Source organism: Salmo trutta, chromosome 17, assembly GCF_901001165.1.
Source record: "Salmo trutta chromosome 17, fSalTru1.1, whole genome shotgun sequence".
Classification (NCBI taxonomy): domain Eukaryota; kingdom Metazoa; phylum Chordata; class Actinopteri; order Salmoniformes; family Salmonidae; genus Salmo; species Salmo trutta.
This window is the reverse complement of record NC_042973.1, coordinates 31,078,837-31,099,139: the sequence shown is the minus strand read 5'-3', so window position 1 is coordinate 31,099,139 and position 20,303 is coordinate 31,078,837. Positions and strand designations below refer to the sequence as shown.

General features: G+C 41.6%; 1 protein-coding gene across 12 annotated transcripts in view; it reads left to right on the top strand.

The window, feature by feature from the left end:
• The window catches only part of LOC115152031 (FERM domain-containing protein 4A), a 217,036-nt gene that overhangs the window by 179,743 nt on the left and 16,990 nt on the right, over positions 1–20,303 (top strand). For all 12 annotated transcript variants that reach the window (XM_029696487.1, XM_029696488.1, XM_029696484.1 and 9 more), the window contains exons 8-14: positions 975–1,058; positions 1,183–1,248; positions 1,619–1,676; positions 1,825–1,911; positions 16,520–16,596; positions 17,561–17,702; positions 19,499–19,640. In XM_029696487.1, the coding sequence (XP_029552347.1) occupies positions 975–1,058; positions 1,183–1,248; positions 1,619–1,676; positions 1,825–1,911; positions 16,520–16,596; positions 17,561–17,702; positions 19,499–19,640 (656 nt within the window). The remainder of the gene's footprint in view (positions 1–974; positions 1,059–1,182; positions 1,249–1,618; positions 1,677–1,824; positions 1,912–16,519; positions 16,597–17,560; positions 17,703–19,498; positions 19,641–20,303) is intronic.

The following is a 20,303-nucleotide window of genomic DNA, read 5'->3' as shown; positions in this document are numbered from 1 at the left end:
GACGTGTGTGTTTCTGTATGTGTTCACAGTAATGACGTGTGTGTTTCTGTATGTGTTCACAGTAATGACGTGTGTGTTTCTGTATGTGTTCACAGTAATGACGTGTGTGTTTCTGTATGTGTTCACAGTAATGACGTGTGTGTTTCTGTATGTGTTCACAGTAATGACGTGTGTATTTCTGTATGTGTTGTAGTAATGATGTGTGTGTTTCTGTATGTGTTCACAGTAATGACGTGTGTGTTTCTGTATGTGTTCACAGTAATGACGTGTGTGTTTCTGTATGTGTTGCAGTAATGACGTGTGTGTTTCTGTATGTGTTCACAGTAATGACGTGTGTGTTTCTGTATGTGTTCACAGTAATGGCGTGTGTGTTTCTGTATGTGTTCACAGTAATGACGTGTGTGTTTCTGTATGTGTTCACAGTAAGGACGTGTGTGTTTCTGTATGTGTTGCAGTAATGACGTGTGTGTTTCTGTATGTGTTGCAGTAATGACGTGTGTTTCTGTATGTGTTGCAGTAATGACGTGTGTGTTTCTGTATGTGTTGCAGTAATGACGTGTGTGTTTCTGTATGTGTTCACAGTAATGACGTGTGTGTTTCTGTATGTGTTCACAGTAATGACGTGTGTGTTTCTGTATGTGTTCACAGTAATGACGTGTGTGTTTCTGTATGTGTTCACAGTAATGACGTGTGTGTTTCTGTATGTGTTGCAGTAATGACGTGTGTGTTTCTGTATGTGTTCACAGTAATGACGTATGTGTTTCTGTATGTGTTGCAGTAATGACGTGTGTGTTTCTGTATGTGTTGCAGTAATGACGTGTGTGTTTCTGTATGTGTTCACAGTAATGACGTGTGTGTTTCTGTATGTGTTCACAGTAATGACGTGTGTGTTTCTGTATGTGTTCACAGTAATGACGTGTGTGTTTCTGTATGTGTTCACAGTAATGACGTGTGTGTTTCTGTATGTGTTGCAGTAATGACGTGACAAGGTCAGACCTGAAGAAGCTTCCAGCTTTGCCGACTCAGGCCCTGAAGGAACACCCATCTCTGGCCTACTGGTTAGTCCCAGCCTGTTTAATTGGCCCAATTGACCAGGGCCACTAAACTCTACTGCCTGGTTGCTCGACCTGGCTGCCTGGTTGATATGATTCAGTTATATTTTGTGTATGTTTTCTGTTCCAGTGAGGACCGGGTGATAGAACACTACAAGAAGCTCAATGGACAGTCCAGAGGGCAGGCCATAGTCAAGTAAGACTGGACAGGGGAAGCGTGTGTGTGTGTCTTGTGTCTTGTGTTCTCTTTCTGCATGCTCTCTCTCTTGAGCTGTGTGTGTGTGTTCAGACATCTCTCTTACATGCTGAATGTGTATCCATGTGTGTGTGTGTGTGTGTGTGTGTGTGTGTGTGTGTGTGTGTGTGTGTGTGTGTGTGTGTGTGTGTGTGTGTGTGGTGTGTGTGTGTGTGTGTGTGTGTGTGTGTGTGTGTGTGTGTGTGTGTGTGTGTGTGTGTTTATGGTGCTCTCTCTCTCTCTTCAGTGTGTGCTGTGAAGTTGAACACTGGGAGCTCTCTGACTGACTAATGTCTCTCTCTGTGTGTCTCTGTATCTTTGTCTCTTACAGTTATATGAGCATCGTTGAGTCGCTACCTACATATGGGGTACATTACTACACTGTTAAGGTACAACTTTATCATCTTGTCACACACTCTCTCTCTTGGGGTTGGGGGCTGAGTGGGTGGGTGAGTTTTTTTTGGGGGGGTGAGGCTTTGGGTGACTATGAAATACACACACAACCTCTGATGTGTGTCTTCTCGCTGTGCGTGTCAGGATAAGCAGGGAATTCCGTGGTGGCTGGGACTGAGTTATAAAGGAATCTTCCAGTATGACTACCAAGACAAGGTCAAACCCAGGAAGGTAAGACACAGACATTAATTATCTCTCTCTCTTTCAATCTCCATTGTGTGTCTGAAGTTTTATAAAGATGTAACATCCTGTCATTCCATCAGTCACCTGGTAGTCTATTAAATCCTTTCACCTTTGACCCTAGTAATGTCCAACGTCTCCTCGCTAGATGAACGGGGACACACACACATGCCGTCTGTGAACTCTGACCCCTCAGCCCTGACAAAGGCTTCCTGTCTGCCTCAGCTTTCCTGTTTGCCCATTCTGTTCCAGTGTGTGTGTGTGTGTGTGTGTGTGTGTGTGTGTGTGTGTGTGTGTGTGTGTGTGTGTGTGTGTGTGTGTGTGTGCATTCCAGTCTAAATGTCTCACCACTGTGCCCCCTTCCCCCCAGATTCCAGCTCTATCCCATAATAGTCTCATATCCTGAGGTTTCCTAGATGTTGCCGTGGAGACAGGATGGGAATGCTGGCCTAGTCTCCTATTTTAGGTCACAGGAATGAGTTGGGAGTTGGAGAACCGAAAATTGGTTCAGTGAAGTTCCCAGAACATTTGTAAGGTCGCCGCACATGTTCTCATAACACAAAAACTGTAAGTCATTCTGATGATTATCGCCTGATGTTGCAATAACGTTCCTAAAGCACTTTTAATCAGTTCTTTAAAGGTTCCCAGAATATTTCATTAGGTTGTGGGAACAGTCTGGTGGGAACATTGTGGGGACATCACGAAGGATATGTTGCCAAAACACAAAAACTGTCCAGTTGTACGGATGATTCTACAATGTTTCTTTTAGGGTGCGAAAAACATTCACCTGATGTTACAAGAACGTTCCCATAACACTTTTCATTTGTTCTTTAAGAGTTCCCAGAATGTTTATTTAGGTTGTGGAAACATTGTGGGGATATGACAAGAGATAGGTTCCCAAAACACTAAAACTGTCCAGTTGTGCTGACATTTGGATAATGTTTGTATCAGGGTGCACAAAACATGAATTTGATTTTGCAAGATGTTCACAGACAGCCTTTGAGTTATTTAAAGGTTTCCATAACATTTAATTTGATTGTGGGAACAGTATGGGTACATTACAAGAGAGGGGATCCTTAAACACAAAATATGCTCATTTGTGATGACAATAATGCAATGTTTAATTGAGGTTGTAAGAATGTTGATAGAACACCTGATCTAAGGTTCCCAGAACATTTACTTAAGTTATGGGAGTTGTCTGGTATGTTCTTGTGACATTCACATAGGTTGCACAGAACATTCCCACAATGATCCACAATTCCCAAATAAGTATTTTATGACATTCATCTCATATTTGATTTAGGTTTAACATAATATTCAATTGATGTTTACACAATATACAGTTGCAAGAAAAAGTTTGTGAACCCTTTGGAATTACCTGGATTTCTGCATTGATTACTCATAAAATGTGGTCTGATCTTCATCTAAGTCACAATAATAAACAAACACAATCTGACTAAACTAATAACACACAAACAGTTGTATTTTTCATATTTTTATTGAAGACATTGTGTAATCATTCACAGTGCAGGCTGGAAAAAGTAAGTGAAACCCTTGAATTGAGTAACTTGTAGATCCTCCTTTAGCAGCAACAACCTCCACAGAACGTTTCCTGTAGCTTCTTATAAGACTTGCACAACGTTGAGGAGGAATTATGAACCATTCCTCCCTACAAATCTGTTTCAGTTCATCAATTGGGTTAAGGTCAGGACTCTGACTCTGCCATTCCAAAACACGAATATTCTTCCTTTTCAGCCATTCTTTAGTTGATTTACTTATGTGCTTTGGGTCATTGTCTTGTTGCATCACCCAACCTCTCTTAAGCTTGAGGTCATGGACTGCTGCCTTGACATTCTCCTGTAAAATGTATTAATACACTTTTGAATTCATTTTCCCCTCAATGATTGCAAGGCATCCAGGCCCTGAGGCAGCAAAGCAGCCACAAACCATGATGCTCCCTCCACCATGATTCACAGTTGGTATGAGGTTTTGGTGTTGGTGTGCAGTGCCCTTTTTCCTCCACACATAGCGTTGTGCATTTTTGCCAAAAAGTTAAACTTTTGTCTCATCTGTCCACAGCACATTTTCCCAGAAGCGTTGTGGAACATCCAGGTGGTCTTGGGAATACTTGAGACGTGCCGCAATGTTTTTTTTAGACAGCAGTAGTTTCCTTCGTGGTGTCCTTCCATGAACACCATTGTTGTTCAGTGTTTTTCTGATAGTGGACACATGAACACAGACTTTCGTTGTTTGTAGAGTTTTCTGAAGATCTTTTGGGTTCCTTTTCTCACCTCTTTTAGGATTGCCCTTTGTGCTCTTGGAGTGATCTTCGCAGGACGCCCACTCCTAGGGAGAGTAGCTACAGTCCTGAATCTTCTCCATTTGTAGACAATTTGTCTTACTGTGGATTGATGAACACCAAGGTCTTTAGCAATGCTTTTGTAACATTTTCCAGCTCCGTGCATCTCTATAATGCGTCTTCTAAGGTCCTGTGAAAGATGTTGGGATCGAGGCATGGTTCACACTAACCAATCTTTCTGGAGAAGAACAGATTTGTCAGTAACCAGGCTTTGTGTGCCTTTATCTAAAGGGCAGGGCACCTGTGCAACCCACACCTCCAATCTCATCTCCTAAATAGAAACACCTGACTCCAAATAGCTTTTGGAGAAGTCATTAACACAGAGGTTCACTTACTTTTTCCAGCCTGCACTGTGAATGATTACTCAATGTCTTCAATACAAATTTGAAACGTACAACTGTTTGTGTGTTATTAGTTTAGTCAGATTGTGTTTGTCTATTATTGTGACTTAGATGAAGATCAGACCACATTTTATGAGTAATCAATGCAGAAATCCAGGTAATTACAAAGGGTTCACAAACTTTTTCTTGCAACTGTACTGTACATTTTTCCTTGTCTTGGAGGTCCTTGGAACATGTCAATAACATGAAGGAAATGTTATATTTAAGTTTGACCTAATATTACCACATCATTTTAAGCATGCACATTTGTAGCTCCTTAAAGCATAACAAAAGCAGATTTGGAATAAATCCCCATTGTTTCTCTCTAGATTGATTGGCAATTCGCATTCGAAGACTGTATTGTAGGTGATATAGAGACCAATGGCAATTCATTTCATCCATGACATTTAATCATGCTAACAACAGCATTTAAACATACAAACTAGGGCCATAAAACTCTTAAAATAATTAATTGAGTTAATGGCATTAGTTAATTGTGTTTATTTGCAATTTTGGAAACTTGACCATAAATAAACCATTTTCCATTTAAAAAGCACTGCATTGAGGTATAAGCATACTATGTTTTGATTGTAAGAAAATAATCTGAATCAGAATGTTTTGAATGGCATTTTCACCATGAAAAACACAAAAGTCTTTGTAACATACAGGTATTAATCCTCCCAATGTCCCTCTTATCAACGTTCTTAATGTCTACACTTGTGCACATATACACAAGTACTGTTAGAGCTTCAGGCTTCTAAATGAGTGTTCTCACAATTTCTGATTGGAGGGTTGCTACTTTAGGAAAAAATAACTGGCTCTATGGATACAAAGAACAAAGAGCTTTTAAACCTGTCCAAGAATGTTATGAAATCCATAGAAGACAATAACAACAGATCAGCCAGGGCTGAGTTCATGTGAAGTATAATACAGCTATTGGATCTAGCTTAGGCTACATATCCATGTTCTTCCACATCAACTAGTCACAAGCTGCTGCTACTAGAATTGGTATCATTTTCTTAAATCTCTTGACCTGAGAACTAAAACAGTAGCTAAATGGAATGAATGTCCTATTCTGATTAAAATCATTGTGGGAAGTTAGTTGAATCAAGAGGCATTCAGCCATGGCATTGTAAACATTATTTTGGTTAGCTAGCTGGCCAATGTTAGCATAACTAGCTAGCTACGGTGCCTTGCAAAAGTATTCATCCCCCATGGCGTTTTTCCTATTTTGTTGCATTACAACCTGTAATTTAAATTGATTTTTATTTGGATTTCATGTAATGGCGAAACACAAAATAGTCCAAATTGGTGAAGTGAAATGAAAAAAATAACTTGTTAAAAAATTATAAAAAATCAAAAACAGAAAAGTGGTGCATGCATATGTATGCTATGCTATGTTTGCTATGAAGCCCCTAAATATGATCTGGTGCATCTAATTACCTTCAGAAGTCACATAATTAGTTAAATAAAGTCCACCTGTGTGCAATCTAAGTGTCACATGATTTGTCACATGATCTCAGTATTTATACACCTGTTCTGAAAGGCCCCAGAGTCTGCAACACCACTAAGCAAGCGGCACCATGAAGACCAAGGAGCTCTCCAAACAGGTCAAGGACAAAGTTGTGGAGAAGTACAGATCAGGGTTGGGTTATAAAAAAATATCATAAACTTTGAACATCCCACGGAGCACCATTAAATCCATTATTAAATAATGGAAAAAATAAGGCACCACAACAAACCAGCCAAGGGAGGGCTGCCCACCAAAACTCAGGGACCAGGCAATGAGGGTATTAATCAGAGAGGCAACAAAGAGACCAAAGATAACCCTGAATGAGCTGCAAAGCTCCACAGCGGAGATTGGAGTATCTGTTCATAGGACCACTTGAAGCCGTACACTCCACAGAGCTGGGCTTTATGGAAGAGGGGCCAGAAAAAAGCCATTGCTTAAAGAAAAAAAATAAGCAATCACATTTGGTGTTCACCAAAAGACATGTGGGAGACTCCCCAAAAATCTGGAAGAAGGTGTACACCAGCAGAACCCATCCAACTTGAGGGAGCTGGAGCAGTTTTGCCTTGAAGAATGGGCAAAACTCCCAGTGGCTAGATGTGCCAAGCTTATGGAGACATACCCCAAGAGATTTGCAGTTGTAATTGCTAAAAAAGGTGTCTCTACAAAGTATTGACTTTGGGGGGGTGAATAGTTATGCACACTCAAGTTTTCAGTTTTTTTGTCTTATTTCTTGTTTGTTTCACAATAAAAAAATATTTAGCATTTTCAAAGTGGTAGGCATGTTGTGTAAATCAAATGATACAAACTCCCCAAAAGATCCATTTTAATTCCAGGTTGTAAGGCAACAAAATCGGAAAAATGCCAAGGGGGTGAATACTTTCGCGAGCCACTGTACATATTTACAAATGATGTTTGTGCTATTTTTTAAAGAAACGCCTGGAAATATGTTTATGGTTGAACTTTCTATATGTTTTCCTTCAAAATTGTTGCTCAAAGCTGTGCGTATAGTGCACCACAATAGAGAAAGACAGCGCTACCAAGACTGAGTGCACACTGATTGCACAAGGCACAGAGCGTGTTGTGTGTTGCTCTTAAAAGGGTCCGAGCGGGATAAAGCTGTCCCGAACCAAAACAAATCTTGGTTGATCGAGAGTCGTCTGTTCTTTCGATTGGTCGAAAATTTGAAAGATATATAAATAATTTTCCATATATAGACACACCCTATGTGTTTTAATAACATCAACTATATGTAGGCTATTGAGCTTGTCTGATGCTTTAAGCACACTGTTTGATTAAATAATTAAGACACATAAATGACTCGAGGGAGCCAGAGACCGTCCTCCTCCCACTGCTGCTGGCCTTCGCAGATTCTGCCGTTACACTCCTGAAGTTGCCGGTAATAGACTATACCAGGGGTCGGCAACCTTTTCCATGTGGGTGCAAATTTATCTTACCATTTCTAACGATCTGCCAGTTCTGATTTTCAGATGCACATTTTCGTGGAACAGTTTCAGTTTCTTATATTAAGATCATTGTCATGTGGTTAATCAAAATGATACAGTTGAAGTCGGAAGTTTACATACACCTTTGCCAAATACATTTAAACTCAGTTTTTCACAATTCCTGACATTTAATCCTAGTAAAAATTCCCTGTTTTAGGTCAGTTAGTATCACCACTTTATTTTAAGAATGTGAAATGTCAGAATAATAGTAGAGAGAATTATTTATTTCAGCTTTTATTTCTTTCATCACGTTCCCAGTGGGTCAGAAGTTTACATACACTCAATTAGTATTTGGTAGTATTGCCTTTAAATTGTTTAACTTGGGCCAAACATTTCAGGTAGCCTTCCACAAGCTTCCCACAATAAGTTAGGTGAATTTTGGCCTATTCCTCCTGACAGAACTGGTGTAACTGAGTCAGGTTTGTAGGCCTCCTTGCTTGCACACATTTTTTCAGTTCTGCCCACAAATTTTCTATAGCATTGAGGTCAGGGCTTTGTGATGGCCACTCCAATACCTTGACTTTGTTGTCCTTAAGCCATTTGCCACAACTTTGGAAGTATGCTTGGCGTCATTGTCAACTTGGAAGACCCATTTGCGATCAAACTTTAACTTCCTGACTGATGTCTTGAGATTTTGCTTCAATATATCCACATAATTTTCCTTCCTCATGATGACATCTATTTTGTGAAGTCCACCAATCCCTCCTGCAGCAAAGCACCCCCACAACATGATGCTGCAACCCCGGTGCTTCACGGTTGGGATGGTGTTCTTCGGCTTGCAAGCCTCCCCCTTTTTCCTCCAAACATAACGAGGTCATTATGGCCAAACTGTTCTATTTTTGTTTCATCAGACCAAAGGACATTTCTCCAAAAAGTATGATCTTTGTCCCCATGTGCAGTTGCAAACCATAGTCTGTCTTTTTTATGGCGGTTTTGGAGCAGTGGCTTCTTCCTTGCTGAGCGGCCTTTCAGGTTATGTCGATATAGGACTCGTTTTACTGTGGATATAGATACTTTTGTACCTCTTTCCTCCAGCATTTTCACAAGGTCCTTTGCTGTTGTTCTGGGATTGATTTGCACTTTTCGTACCACAGTACATTCATCTCTAGGAGACAGAACGCGTCTCCTTCCTGAGCGGTATGACAGCTGCGTGGTCCCATGGTGTTTACACTTGCGTACTATTGTTTGTACAGATGAACGTGGTACCTTCAGGTGTTTGGAACTTGCTCCCAAGGATGAACCAGACTTGTGTAGGTCTACAATGTTTTTTTCTGAGATCTTGGCTGATTTATTTTGATTTTCTCATGGTGTCAAGCAATGAGGCACTGAGTTTGAAGGTAGGCCTTGAAATACATCCACAGGTGCACCTCCAGTTGACTCAAATTATGTCAATTTGCCTATGAGAAGCTTCTAAAGCTATGACATCATTTTCTGGAATTTCCCAAGCTGTTTAAAGGCACAGTCAACTTAGTGTATGTAAACTTCTGACCCACTGGAATTGTGATACAGTGAATTAGACGTGAAATCATGTCTGTAAACAATTGTTGGAAAAATTACTTGTGTCATGCACAAGGTAGATGTCCTAACCGACTTGCCAAAACTATAGACATTTGTGGAGGGGTTGAAAAATGAGTTTTATTGACTCCAAACTTCTGACTTCAACTGTATCTAAATGAAAATGATACAGATCTAAAAGTAACTTCTATTACCATTGCCAACTATGTAAAAATAGCCTACATAAAGGCAACAAATTAAAACATTGCAGCCTGCAGGTAGAAAATATCCTGATAAAATAGATATCCAATGAATCACATTGGCTACACATGGCCTGTCTTCAACTTGAAACATTGTATCAACTATCAACTGGGTATGGCCCGAAGCTAGCAAACTTGCAACATTGTGTCACGGTTGTTGTAAGAGACGGACCAAGGCGCAGCGTTTGTTGAGTTCCACATATTTAAAGTGAAACTTCTTTAACCAAAACAATAAAGAAGCAACACAACACGACTACGTGGTGACACAAGCACCAATACAAACAATATCCCACAAACACAGGTGGGAAAAATGGCTACCTAAATATGATCCCCAATTAGAGGCAACGATTACCAGCTGCCTCTAATTGGGAACCATACAAAACACCAACATAGAAATATTGAACTAGAACACCCCCTAGTCACACCCAGACCTACTACACCATAGAGAACCAAGGGCTCTCTATGGTCAGGGCGTGACACATTGTATAAAATATTCTGGGCCCTCAGAGTTTCTGCGCCTGTGCGCTCTTGACAGACACAGCTGTAGGTTATTTGTGCAAGTGATAAGAAATTATCAGGTATTTTATGACGTTTCCACTGGATCAGAGCATTACATTTTTCCGTTTCATGCCAATTGGTTATCTAAAGGGAGAGAGCTGTAAATATTTTTCAAATACATTGAGTAACTATTGTCTGTTTTTACATCCACTGAGAACGTTCAAATAGGCTACATTGAGGAACTATTGTCAATCTTTCCAGCTCTCTTTTGATCTTCACCACTCAGCGTGAAAGGAGGGAAAAAATGTCATGCTCTGATCCGGTGGAAACTAGGCCTACCTGATTACTTCTTATCCCTTGCGCAAATAGCCTACAACTATGTCTGTACGGAGTTTACTGTAGCTGGAAACTCCCAGAATGTTGTATGCAATGTTGCAAGTTTGCTAGAGCAGACTTCAGGACAGACCCAAGTTAATAGTTGAAACAATGTTTCAAGATCCTTGCAGACAGGCCATGTGTAGCCAATGTGATTTATAGGATGTTTATTTTTATCAGGATATTTTCTACCTGCAGGCTGCAATGTTTTTATTTGTTGGCTTTATGTAGGCTATTTTTTACATAGTTGGGAATGGCAATAGAGTTACTTTTAGAATTTTGATTATGATTTTGAGATACGAAGACTTTATTAAAAAGTAAATGAAACTGTTCCATGAAAATGTGCATATAAAAATCATAACTGGCACGCAGATCTGTAGAAATGGTAAGATAAGTTGGCACTCAAAATGGAAAAGGTTGCTGACCCATGGTGTAGCCTATTAGGAGTGTAACAGCAGGAGCGTAACAGCAGAATCTGCGAAGGCCAGCAGCAGCTTCTGGTTAGGCTATCTTGATCTCTGGCTCCCTCGAGTCATTTGTGTGTCTTAATTATTTAGGGTTAATGACCTGGCTGAAAATTGCAGGTTCAATCCCACATATTCTTTAACCATGAGGCTCAGATATACTCTACTAAAAGAGAGGAAGTTTTTATTTCGGCCCTATTTAAAAATCCAGTCAGAAAGGTTATTGAAGTGCTCCTGAGTAGTGCAGCACTCAAAAGCACTGCATCGCAGTGCTGAGGCACCGCTACAGCTTGGGGTTCGATCTCAGTCTGTGTTACAGCCGGCCGTGACCGGGAGCCCCATAGGACGGCGCACAGTTTGCTCAGGGCCGGGCACCTGCAAGCTGACCTCATTCATCAGTCGAATGGTGTTTCCCCTGACACATTAGTGCGGCTGACTTCTGGGTTAAGCGAGGCTATCTTCTGGGTTAAGCGAGACTGACTTCTGGGTTAAGCGAGGCTGACTTCTGGGTTAAGCGAGGCTGACTTCTGGGTTAAGCGAGGCTGACTTCTGGTTTAAGCGAGGCTGACTTCTGGGTTAAGTGAGCAGTGTGATAAGAAGTAGTGTTATTGACATTTTCTGAGGACCTCTAAGACTAGGTCAAATGTACATTGAATGAACATCAATGAAATATTATGTTGAACGTAAAACAAATATGTTATGAACGTCATAAAAACTGACTGGAAATTGTGGAACATTGTGCAACATTGTGGGAATGTTCTGTGCAACCTTCATGAATATCACAAGAATATTCTTGCAACATCCCAGACAGCTCCCATAACTTAATTAAATGTTCTGGGAACCTTTAAAGAACTTAGACCAGTTGTTCTGTCAACATTCTTACAACATTAAGGGAATATCCTGTGCAACCTAACTTAAACATTGCATGAATATCATCACAACTGAACATATTTTGTGTTTTAGGAATCTCCTGTCATATCCCCACAATGTTCCCACAACCTAAAGAAATGTTTTAGAAACTTTGAAAGAACATGAAACATTTGTTCTGGGAACGTTCTTGTAACATCAGATTAATGTTTTTTGCACCCTAAAGAAACATTGTATAATCATCCTGTAACGGCTGTCTTCGTGAAGAGAGGACCAAGGCGCAGCGGGTTGCGTGCTCAACATTATAATTTATGAAATGTGAACACCAAAAAACGACGACAGGAAACAGTTTTGCAGGCTACACCAACGCAATGCAAAAACAACTACCCACAATTGACAAACAAAACACATCCCTAATTATAGGACTCTCAATCAAAGGCAACTACAAACACCTGCCTCCAATTGAGAGTCCAACACCCAATTACCTAACATAGAAAATACTAAACTAGAAAGAACATAGAACGTAACCCAAAACCCGGAAATAATAAATCAAACACCCTTCTAAACAAACCACCACCCCAAACCACATAAAACAAATACCCTCTGCCACGTCCTGACCAAACTACAATCACAAATAACCCCTATACTGGTCAGGACGTGACACATCCACACAAATTGACATTTTTTTGTTATTTTTGGGAACATATATTTTGTGATGTCCCCACAATGTTCCCACCAGACTGTTCCCACAACCTAATGAAACATTCTGGGAACATTTAAAGAACAGACCAAATGTGGTATAGGAAAATTCTTGCAATATCAGGCAAATGTTTTATACAAACATTGTATAATCATCAGCATGACTGGAGAGTTTCTGTTTAATTAGAACATTTACCACAACCTAACAAACGTTCAGGGAACTTTCACATAAGCAATTTTGGTTTGTTGGGAAAACATTACTGGTACATTGTGTTATTACCTTACCTGGAATCCTAATGAGAACTTTTGGGGAATGTTCCATGGTGGTTGTTACAGATGTTGGGCACAACATTTTAGTGAATGTTAGGAGAACATTCTAAGGATATTTCATTTAAAACATAAACAAAAAAAAACTTTTACAAATGTTTTGGGGATGTTATCATCCTAATGAACTTAATCTAGAATTTAATGGGAATCTTAGCTAATGTTCTGGTAATGTTCCCGGTTTGCTGGGAGGGGCCCTCTTGGATCTTTCATTATTGGCAGGATGTTTTCTCCCCATATCTCACCATTTGTAGATATATATATACACACACACACAATAAAAGGCAGTGGGCCGTGCCCGGTTGAAAGGGGTCTGTACTACAATAGAGTGATTGTGTTCAGAGGGGAGGTAGAATGAAGGGAGGCTGAAGGGAGGCTCAGGACTTCATGTTCTGGCTTCTCATCACCACACTAATGTTATCTACACACGGAGCGCTCTGAAAACATAGAGAGAGGGATGGCACTTTACAGATGGCTATTAATGTATTTAATAACTCTGGTGTGAATTTCAATGAAGGTTGAGACCCTGTGAAAAATGGTGTATAGAGGCTGTGTATTACTGGTTACCTGAGAAGGCCACTATCATTATGTCAAACTAGGTTTTCAGTGTTTTAGATTAGGCTGTTTTTGTTTTCAGTTTCACATCAGGAATAGGTTGTGTTTTACTAGGGGACAACCTGGAGTGACTAGACCACCACTTTGAGGCCTTCTGACTTTTTATTTGGGGTTGTTTAAATACTTTACCCCTAACCCCACTTCTCCTAACACACACACACACACACACACACACACACACACACACACACACACACACACACACACACACACACACACAGCCATTGGTAGGAAGTTACAGCTCAACCACAGCCAGGAAAAATGCCTTGTTCGTGAGTTCTGAGTCACTTATCCAGAGATTAGGGTTTGTGAGTGACTGAAGCAGCTGCTGGTGGTTTAGTAACTGTGTGACACTCCAGTAGTGTGAGGATTGTCTTTTTGACTGAGCAAATGAATTGGATTGAGATTTTCTTGACAGATATTGAGTCTATATCTCTGCTAACTAGTGTGTTGCCGGATCAGACAGGTATATGAAGGTATGAAACAGTGATGAGTAATGAGTGAGGAGTGTGCTTTGGTTTGTAAACACCCCTCCTAACCTCACACCCTCTAACGTAAACACATTAAAAAAACTACGACCAAAACAAAAACAACAGGAAGCAGTAGGCATGTCTCCATAGTGACTAAAGAACAGTCTGGAAACATTTAACGCCCCCCAAACTCACCGCCCTCCAACTTTCTGAGGGAGGAACTGAGAAACAGGGAGAGAAACAGGGAAAGGGGGGGGGAACCAGTGATGGTAAGTGGGTCCCCTCTAGACCCTAGTCCCCAGACAGGCTTCTAGTCCTAGCTGACTGCTACTGTCTACAGGTACAGCTCTGCCCTGTACTAGAATAGACCTTGGCTTTACTCCAACATTACTGAGCAGTTATACACCATTCTATTCTTTATACAATACCATGGGTATCCACTTCAAGCTTTCTCAGGCATGACCTTTTCTTTGTACTCACACACGAACACACACACTGGCCTAACAGTGGACACACCCTTTGCCATTCTCAGTGCTGTGTAGAAAGACAGTGTCACCATGTCTGTATCTGATATTATTGTTCAGATTATTCTCCGTTTCTCTAAAGCTGTTACTAAATACACACCCCTTATAGAACTCCTGTCAGTTGTTAGTTTGGACAGAGCTTCTTGAATATTGAAACTGGTTTAATTCCTCATGATATTGTGCTGTACATGTACATTTTGAAGTAGCCTTCCTGTAAAATGTGAGTGTGTTTTGCAGTAATGTTCTATGGCTCATTGACTATGATTACTAAAGCCTGATCTGAGGGAAGATGAAAGCGATGGTTTCAGCCGTTGGATGGCCGACCCTAGTCTTTTAAACACACATGGTGTGCAAGGTTTTGTCCCTGCCCAGCAACAAACCTGACCACACTAGTTGTACTGGGATGTATTGCGGTCTCATACATATGATGCCAATGCTACAGTGTTGAGTTGACAAGATGGGGCCCACCGTACAACCTAGTTTTGAGGAAGCATGTGTGTGTCAAACACTCTCGTGATGGAAAGCTGTTACACACGCTCCCGATCTGGAATCACACATACACACCCACTCTCCTTATCTGCCTCCTATTTTTAGCACCATGCCACATTAAGTCTTCATACTCCATTGAGTGTACAGTACGCCGAGTGTGATCATAACTGCACTGATTCTCACACATGCATGCACGCTCACACACACGCACACACACACACACACACACACACACACACACACACACACGCTTAGTCCAAATGCTGTGTTTATATGCTCCATCTTATCCCCCTCTTCTCCTCTCCTCTTATCCCTCTCTACATTGTTTTTCCAGGCTGTTAAAATTCCTGGGCCGTGCCCCCTCGTCTTCTCTTCCCTCCTCTCCAGTCTGTCCTGTCCTCCCTCATCCTGCCAGTTCATTTAGTTTTCTCCTGTTGGTACAGAGTTTGTGTTTTTACCGTTTCTTAAACCATCTCACTGCCTTCACATTTCTACCACCACCATTGTTGGTGTGTATGTGTCCCAGCTGCTAGTAGTGTCTCCAGTGTAACAGTAACTGCTGTGACTCTGCTCTCTTTCTGTGTAACAAGAAACAGACTCAGACCTTGTGAGCCTGTGTGTTGTGTGTGTGTGTGTGTGTGTGTGTGCGTGTGTGTGTGTGTGTGTGTGTGTGTGTGTGTGTGTATGTGTCTGAAGAGGGGGCTGGCTGACTTAACAAAGCAAAAGTTCTCCATTTGGTTGGGCCACAGTAAGCCTCCACCCTCTCCCCTCCCTCCCTCCCTCCCTTTCTCCCTCCCAGCCACAGAGCCCAGAGCAGGAAGCGTACTCCCCAAGGGAGAGAGGAGGGTCAGGGGGAGGGAGGGGAGGGTCTTTGCCTGGCTACAGGAAAGAAGGAAACTTTAGTTCACACACATGCACTCGCTCACTTGCCTACAGATGGTGAACACCCGTCCACTCAGAACTTTCTGTTCCCCTGCGCCTGGGAGGATTTTACACACACACACACACACACACACACACACACACATACACATAAACACACACACATTGAAGAGACGTTCTCGCCCAGTGGGGCTTTATTTAAAAAGGAGCTGATGGTTCGTAAAAAGAACAGAAAAGAAGTGAAGAGACAGAAGGCGAGCGGAGGAGAGAAAGCCTCCTCCCTCTCTCTCTCGGGGGTGAGGTCATTCAGCCGGGGAAAGAGTTCTGGACGAGACCGCTGGGTCTGGATCTGATCAGAGACCCTTACCTCAGGTCCTCCCTCTTACCATCTCTTCCCTCCCTCTCTCCTCTTCTCTTCCTTCTGTTTTTGGGGTGTTGCAAAACCAATCTTAACTCTCAGTAAGTACAGGGATACCATATCAAGTGGGAATGTGTGTTTCTGCGTTCTCTAGCTTGGAGTGTATGTGTGTCACAGGAGGCTGCTGAGGGGAGGATGGCTCATAATAATGGCTGGAACGGAGCAAAGGGAATGGTATCAAACACATGGAAACCATGTTTGATGTATTTTATAACATTCCACCTATTCTGCTCCATTTTATTACCATTCCCATGAGCCTGTTCTCCCCAATTAAGGAGCCACCTGTGATGTGTGTTTCTTAGTTCTGAGGCTTGTGTGTGTATCTCAGTTCTAAAGTGTGTGTGTGTGTGTGTGTGTGTGTGTGTGTGTGTGTGTGTGTGTGTGTGTGTGTGTGTGTGTGTGTGTGTGTGTGTGTGTGTGTGTGTGTGTGTGTGTGTTTGTGTGTGTGTGTGTGTGTGTGTGTCAGGTTTTCCAATGGCGTCAGCTGGAGAACCTCTACTTCAGAGAGAAGAAGTTCTCAGTGGAAGTTCACGACCCCAGGAGGTAAATCTATATCACAATTCTCTCTCTGTGTGTGTGTGTGCTTGCATTTGTGCGCACGCGTGTGTTTCAGCACTGTAAATAGTTTTGTATCACAAAAGTAGTAAAGTGTAGTAAAGAATGCCCTTTTCCATCTGCCCCTATAATATATATGACACATAGCTAATATTAGTTAGTTGTGTTGATGATACTCCATTTCTGCTGTAGGTGTGAAAATAGTATGTAGGATATATGAAGCTTGGATAGATGCAATGTATAATGTCTTTATTGTCCCCCATTGTCAGTGATGATAGTTGCTTTGTGTAAATGTTAGCAGACTTAACAAACACAGAGCAGAGATGGTCAGGTGTTGGAGAGGTGTTGTTGTTATTGGTGTCAATGTGTTAAAGAGTAGTAGAGGCAGCAAGAGATCCCCAGTGGGGCATGTGATTGAACAGAGTAGCATGTGCACACATACAGACAGACCAGGAGAGAGGCATATCCGCTTCAGTTTATCTTGGCGTTAGAGTGAGATTCAGAGGATCTTAAATAGAGCCTGCACAGATAGAACTGCTGCTTGTCACTCACACACACTGAACTCTGCTGTCTAGAGGAGGAAGTCACCTCTCTTTTGTTTGTTTAGCGTCTCTACAGATGGAGAGAGAAAGAAGAGAGAAAAGGATTGAGAGAAGGGCAGAGAGAAGAGAGAGAGCTGTTTTATAGGAAGCAGTAGTTAGTGTGAGCAGGTCTGTAGACACAGATGTCTTTCTGTCTAAACAGTGTAGAGTAAATCATGTCATGAGAGACAACGTGCGGTATGGTAAACATCACTACTAGACATACTCTCTCTTTCTAGAATAAGCGTGTTCAAGGATGCCTTGCGTCTGCTGTGGTGTGTGTGTACCTGTGGGCGTGTTATTTCATTTACTGTGTGTGTGTTGTGTGTGTATTCAGTGTGTATAAGGAGGCCTTGTGTCCGTCTCTACTGTAGGGCGTCGGTGACCAGAAGGACGTTTGGCCACAGTGGTATAGCTGTCCACACCTGGTACGCCTGCCCTGCTCTCATTAAGTCTATCTGGGCCATGGCCATCAGCCAACACCAGTTCTACCTGGACCGCAAGCAGAGCAAGGTAACACATAGAATCACTGTGAGGCTCTAGAATGACCGTGAGGTTCTAGAAGGGCCACGAGGTTCTAGAATGAGTATGGGGTTCTGGAATGCACATGAGATTCTAGAATAACTGTGGGGTTATAGAATGCGTATGAGATTCTAGAATAACTGTGGGGTTGTAGAATGCGTATGAGATTCTAGAATAACTGTGGGGTTGTAGAATGCTTATGAGATTCTAGAATAACTGTGGGGTTGTAGAATGCATATGAGATTCTAGAATAACTGTGGGGTTGTAGAATGCGTATGAGATTCTAGAATAACTGTGGGGTTGTAGAATGCGTATGAGATTCTAGAATAACTGTGGGGTTGTAGAATGCGTATGAGATTCTAGAATAACTGTGGGGTTGTAGAATGCGTATTAGATTCTAGAATAACTGTGGGGTTGTAGAATGCGTATGAGATTCTAGAATAACTGTGGGGTTGTAGAATGCGTATGAGATTCTAGAATAAATGTGGGGTTGTAGAATGCGTATGAGATTCTAGAATAAATGTGGGGTTGTAGAATGCGTATGAGATTCTAGAATAAATGTGGGGTTGTAGAATGCGTATGAGATTCTAGAATAAATGTGGGGTTGTAGAATGCGTATGAGATTCTAGAATAACTGTGGGGTTGTAGAATGCGTATGAGATTCTAGAATAACTGTGGGGTTGTAGAATGCGTATGAGATTCTAGAATAACTGTGGGGTTATAGAATGCGTATGAGATTCTAGAATAACTGTGGGGTTGTAGAATGCGTATGAGATTCTAGAATAACTGTGGGGTTGTAGAATGCGTATGAGATTCTAGAATAACTGTGGGGTTGTAGAATGCGTATGAGATTCTAGAATAACTGTGGGGTTGTAGAATGCGTATGAGATTCTAGAATAAATGTGGGGTTGTAGAATGCGTATGAGATTCTAGAATAACTGTGGGGTTGTAGAATGCGTATGAGATTCTAGAATAACTGTGGGGTTGTAGAATGCGTATGAGATTCTAGAATAAATGTGGGGTTGTAGAATGCGTATGAGATTCTAGAATAAATGTGGGGTTGTAGAATGCGTATGAGATTCTAGAATAAATGTGGGGTTGTAGAATGCGTATGAGATTCTAGAATAAATGTGGGGTTGTAGAATGCGTATGAGATTCTAGAATAACTGTGGGGTTGTAGAATGCGTATGAGATTCTAGAATAACTGTGGGGTTGTAGAATGCGTATGAGATTCTAGAATAACTGTGGGGTTATAGAATGCGTATGAGATTCTAGAATAACTGTGGGGTTGTAGAATGCGTATGAGATTCTAGAATAACTGTGGGGTTGTAGAATGCGTATGAGATTCTAGAATAACTGTGGGGTTGTAGAATGCGTATGAGATTCTAGAATAACTGTGGGGTTGTAGAATGCGTATGAGATTCTAGAATAAATGTGGGGTTGTAGAATGCGTATGAGATTCTAGAATAACTGTGGGGTTGTAGAATGCGTATGAGATTCTAGAATAACTGTGGGGTTGTAGAATGCGTATGAGATTCTAGAATAACTGTGGGGTTGTAGAATGCGTATGAGATTCTAGAATAAATGTGGGGTTGTAGAATGCATATGAGATTCTAGAATAACTGTGGGGTTGTAGAATGCGTATGAGATTCTAGAATAGTGGGGTTCTAGAAGGACTGAGGATCTAAAATGTGTGTGGAGTTCATAAACAAATCATTGGAAACAAGCAGATATAGGGTATTAGGTAAATATCTAATATCTCCATCTGTGTGTGTATGTTTGTCCAGTCTAAGATCCATGCGGCTCGTAGTCTCAGTGAGATAGCCATCGACCTGACAGAGACGGGCACTCTGAAGACATCTAAACTGGCCAACATGGGCAGCAAGGGCAAGATCATCAGTGGCAGCTCTGGCAGTCTGCTCTCCTCAGGTAAGTCTCTCTGCGTGTGGCTGTGTTTGCATGTGTGTCTGTGGCCAGCAGTACCCTTGCCCTACTCTCACTCCGGCCAATAATGTGGAGGCGACTGCCTCTAAATGTAGTGTGGTAGAGGAGAGAGGGTTAGAGGGAAGAGAGGACTGTAAGGGGAGAAGAGAGGGATGTGAGGGTTAATGTGGTTAGAGAGAGATCTGTGAGAGGTGTCAGTGGTAACTCACCCCTCCACCCCCCTATCTAGGCCCGGCCAGGGGTCTGTGGGAACAGAGTTAGAGAGGGCAGGGCTGTGAATCAACCTTTAAACTTCAGGACAGAAACCCATTATGCTGTTAGCTTCATGTTTTCCCAAGGCTGTTTCCACCAACATGGTGGAAGTGTGAAAGACACACGAAAGCTCAAATAGTGTTTGTACTAAAAACTCTACTAGTTTTGAGTGAGGGAACAAAGGTCGATACACACATGCTGCCAACTGTGTGTGTGTGTGTGCATGTGTGTGCAGTGTCGTCTATTTCCAGACACCGCTGACAACTTATGAAATCAATTACTGTGTTTAGAAGGAGTAGGCTCCACAACACAGTTCATCTTTTTCCTCTCTAATTTCCCGTTTGATATCTATCTTTATCTCTTGTCCCATTTCTCTTTGTATTTGCCTCTCTCTTT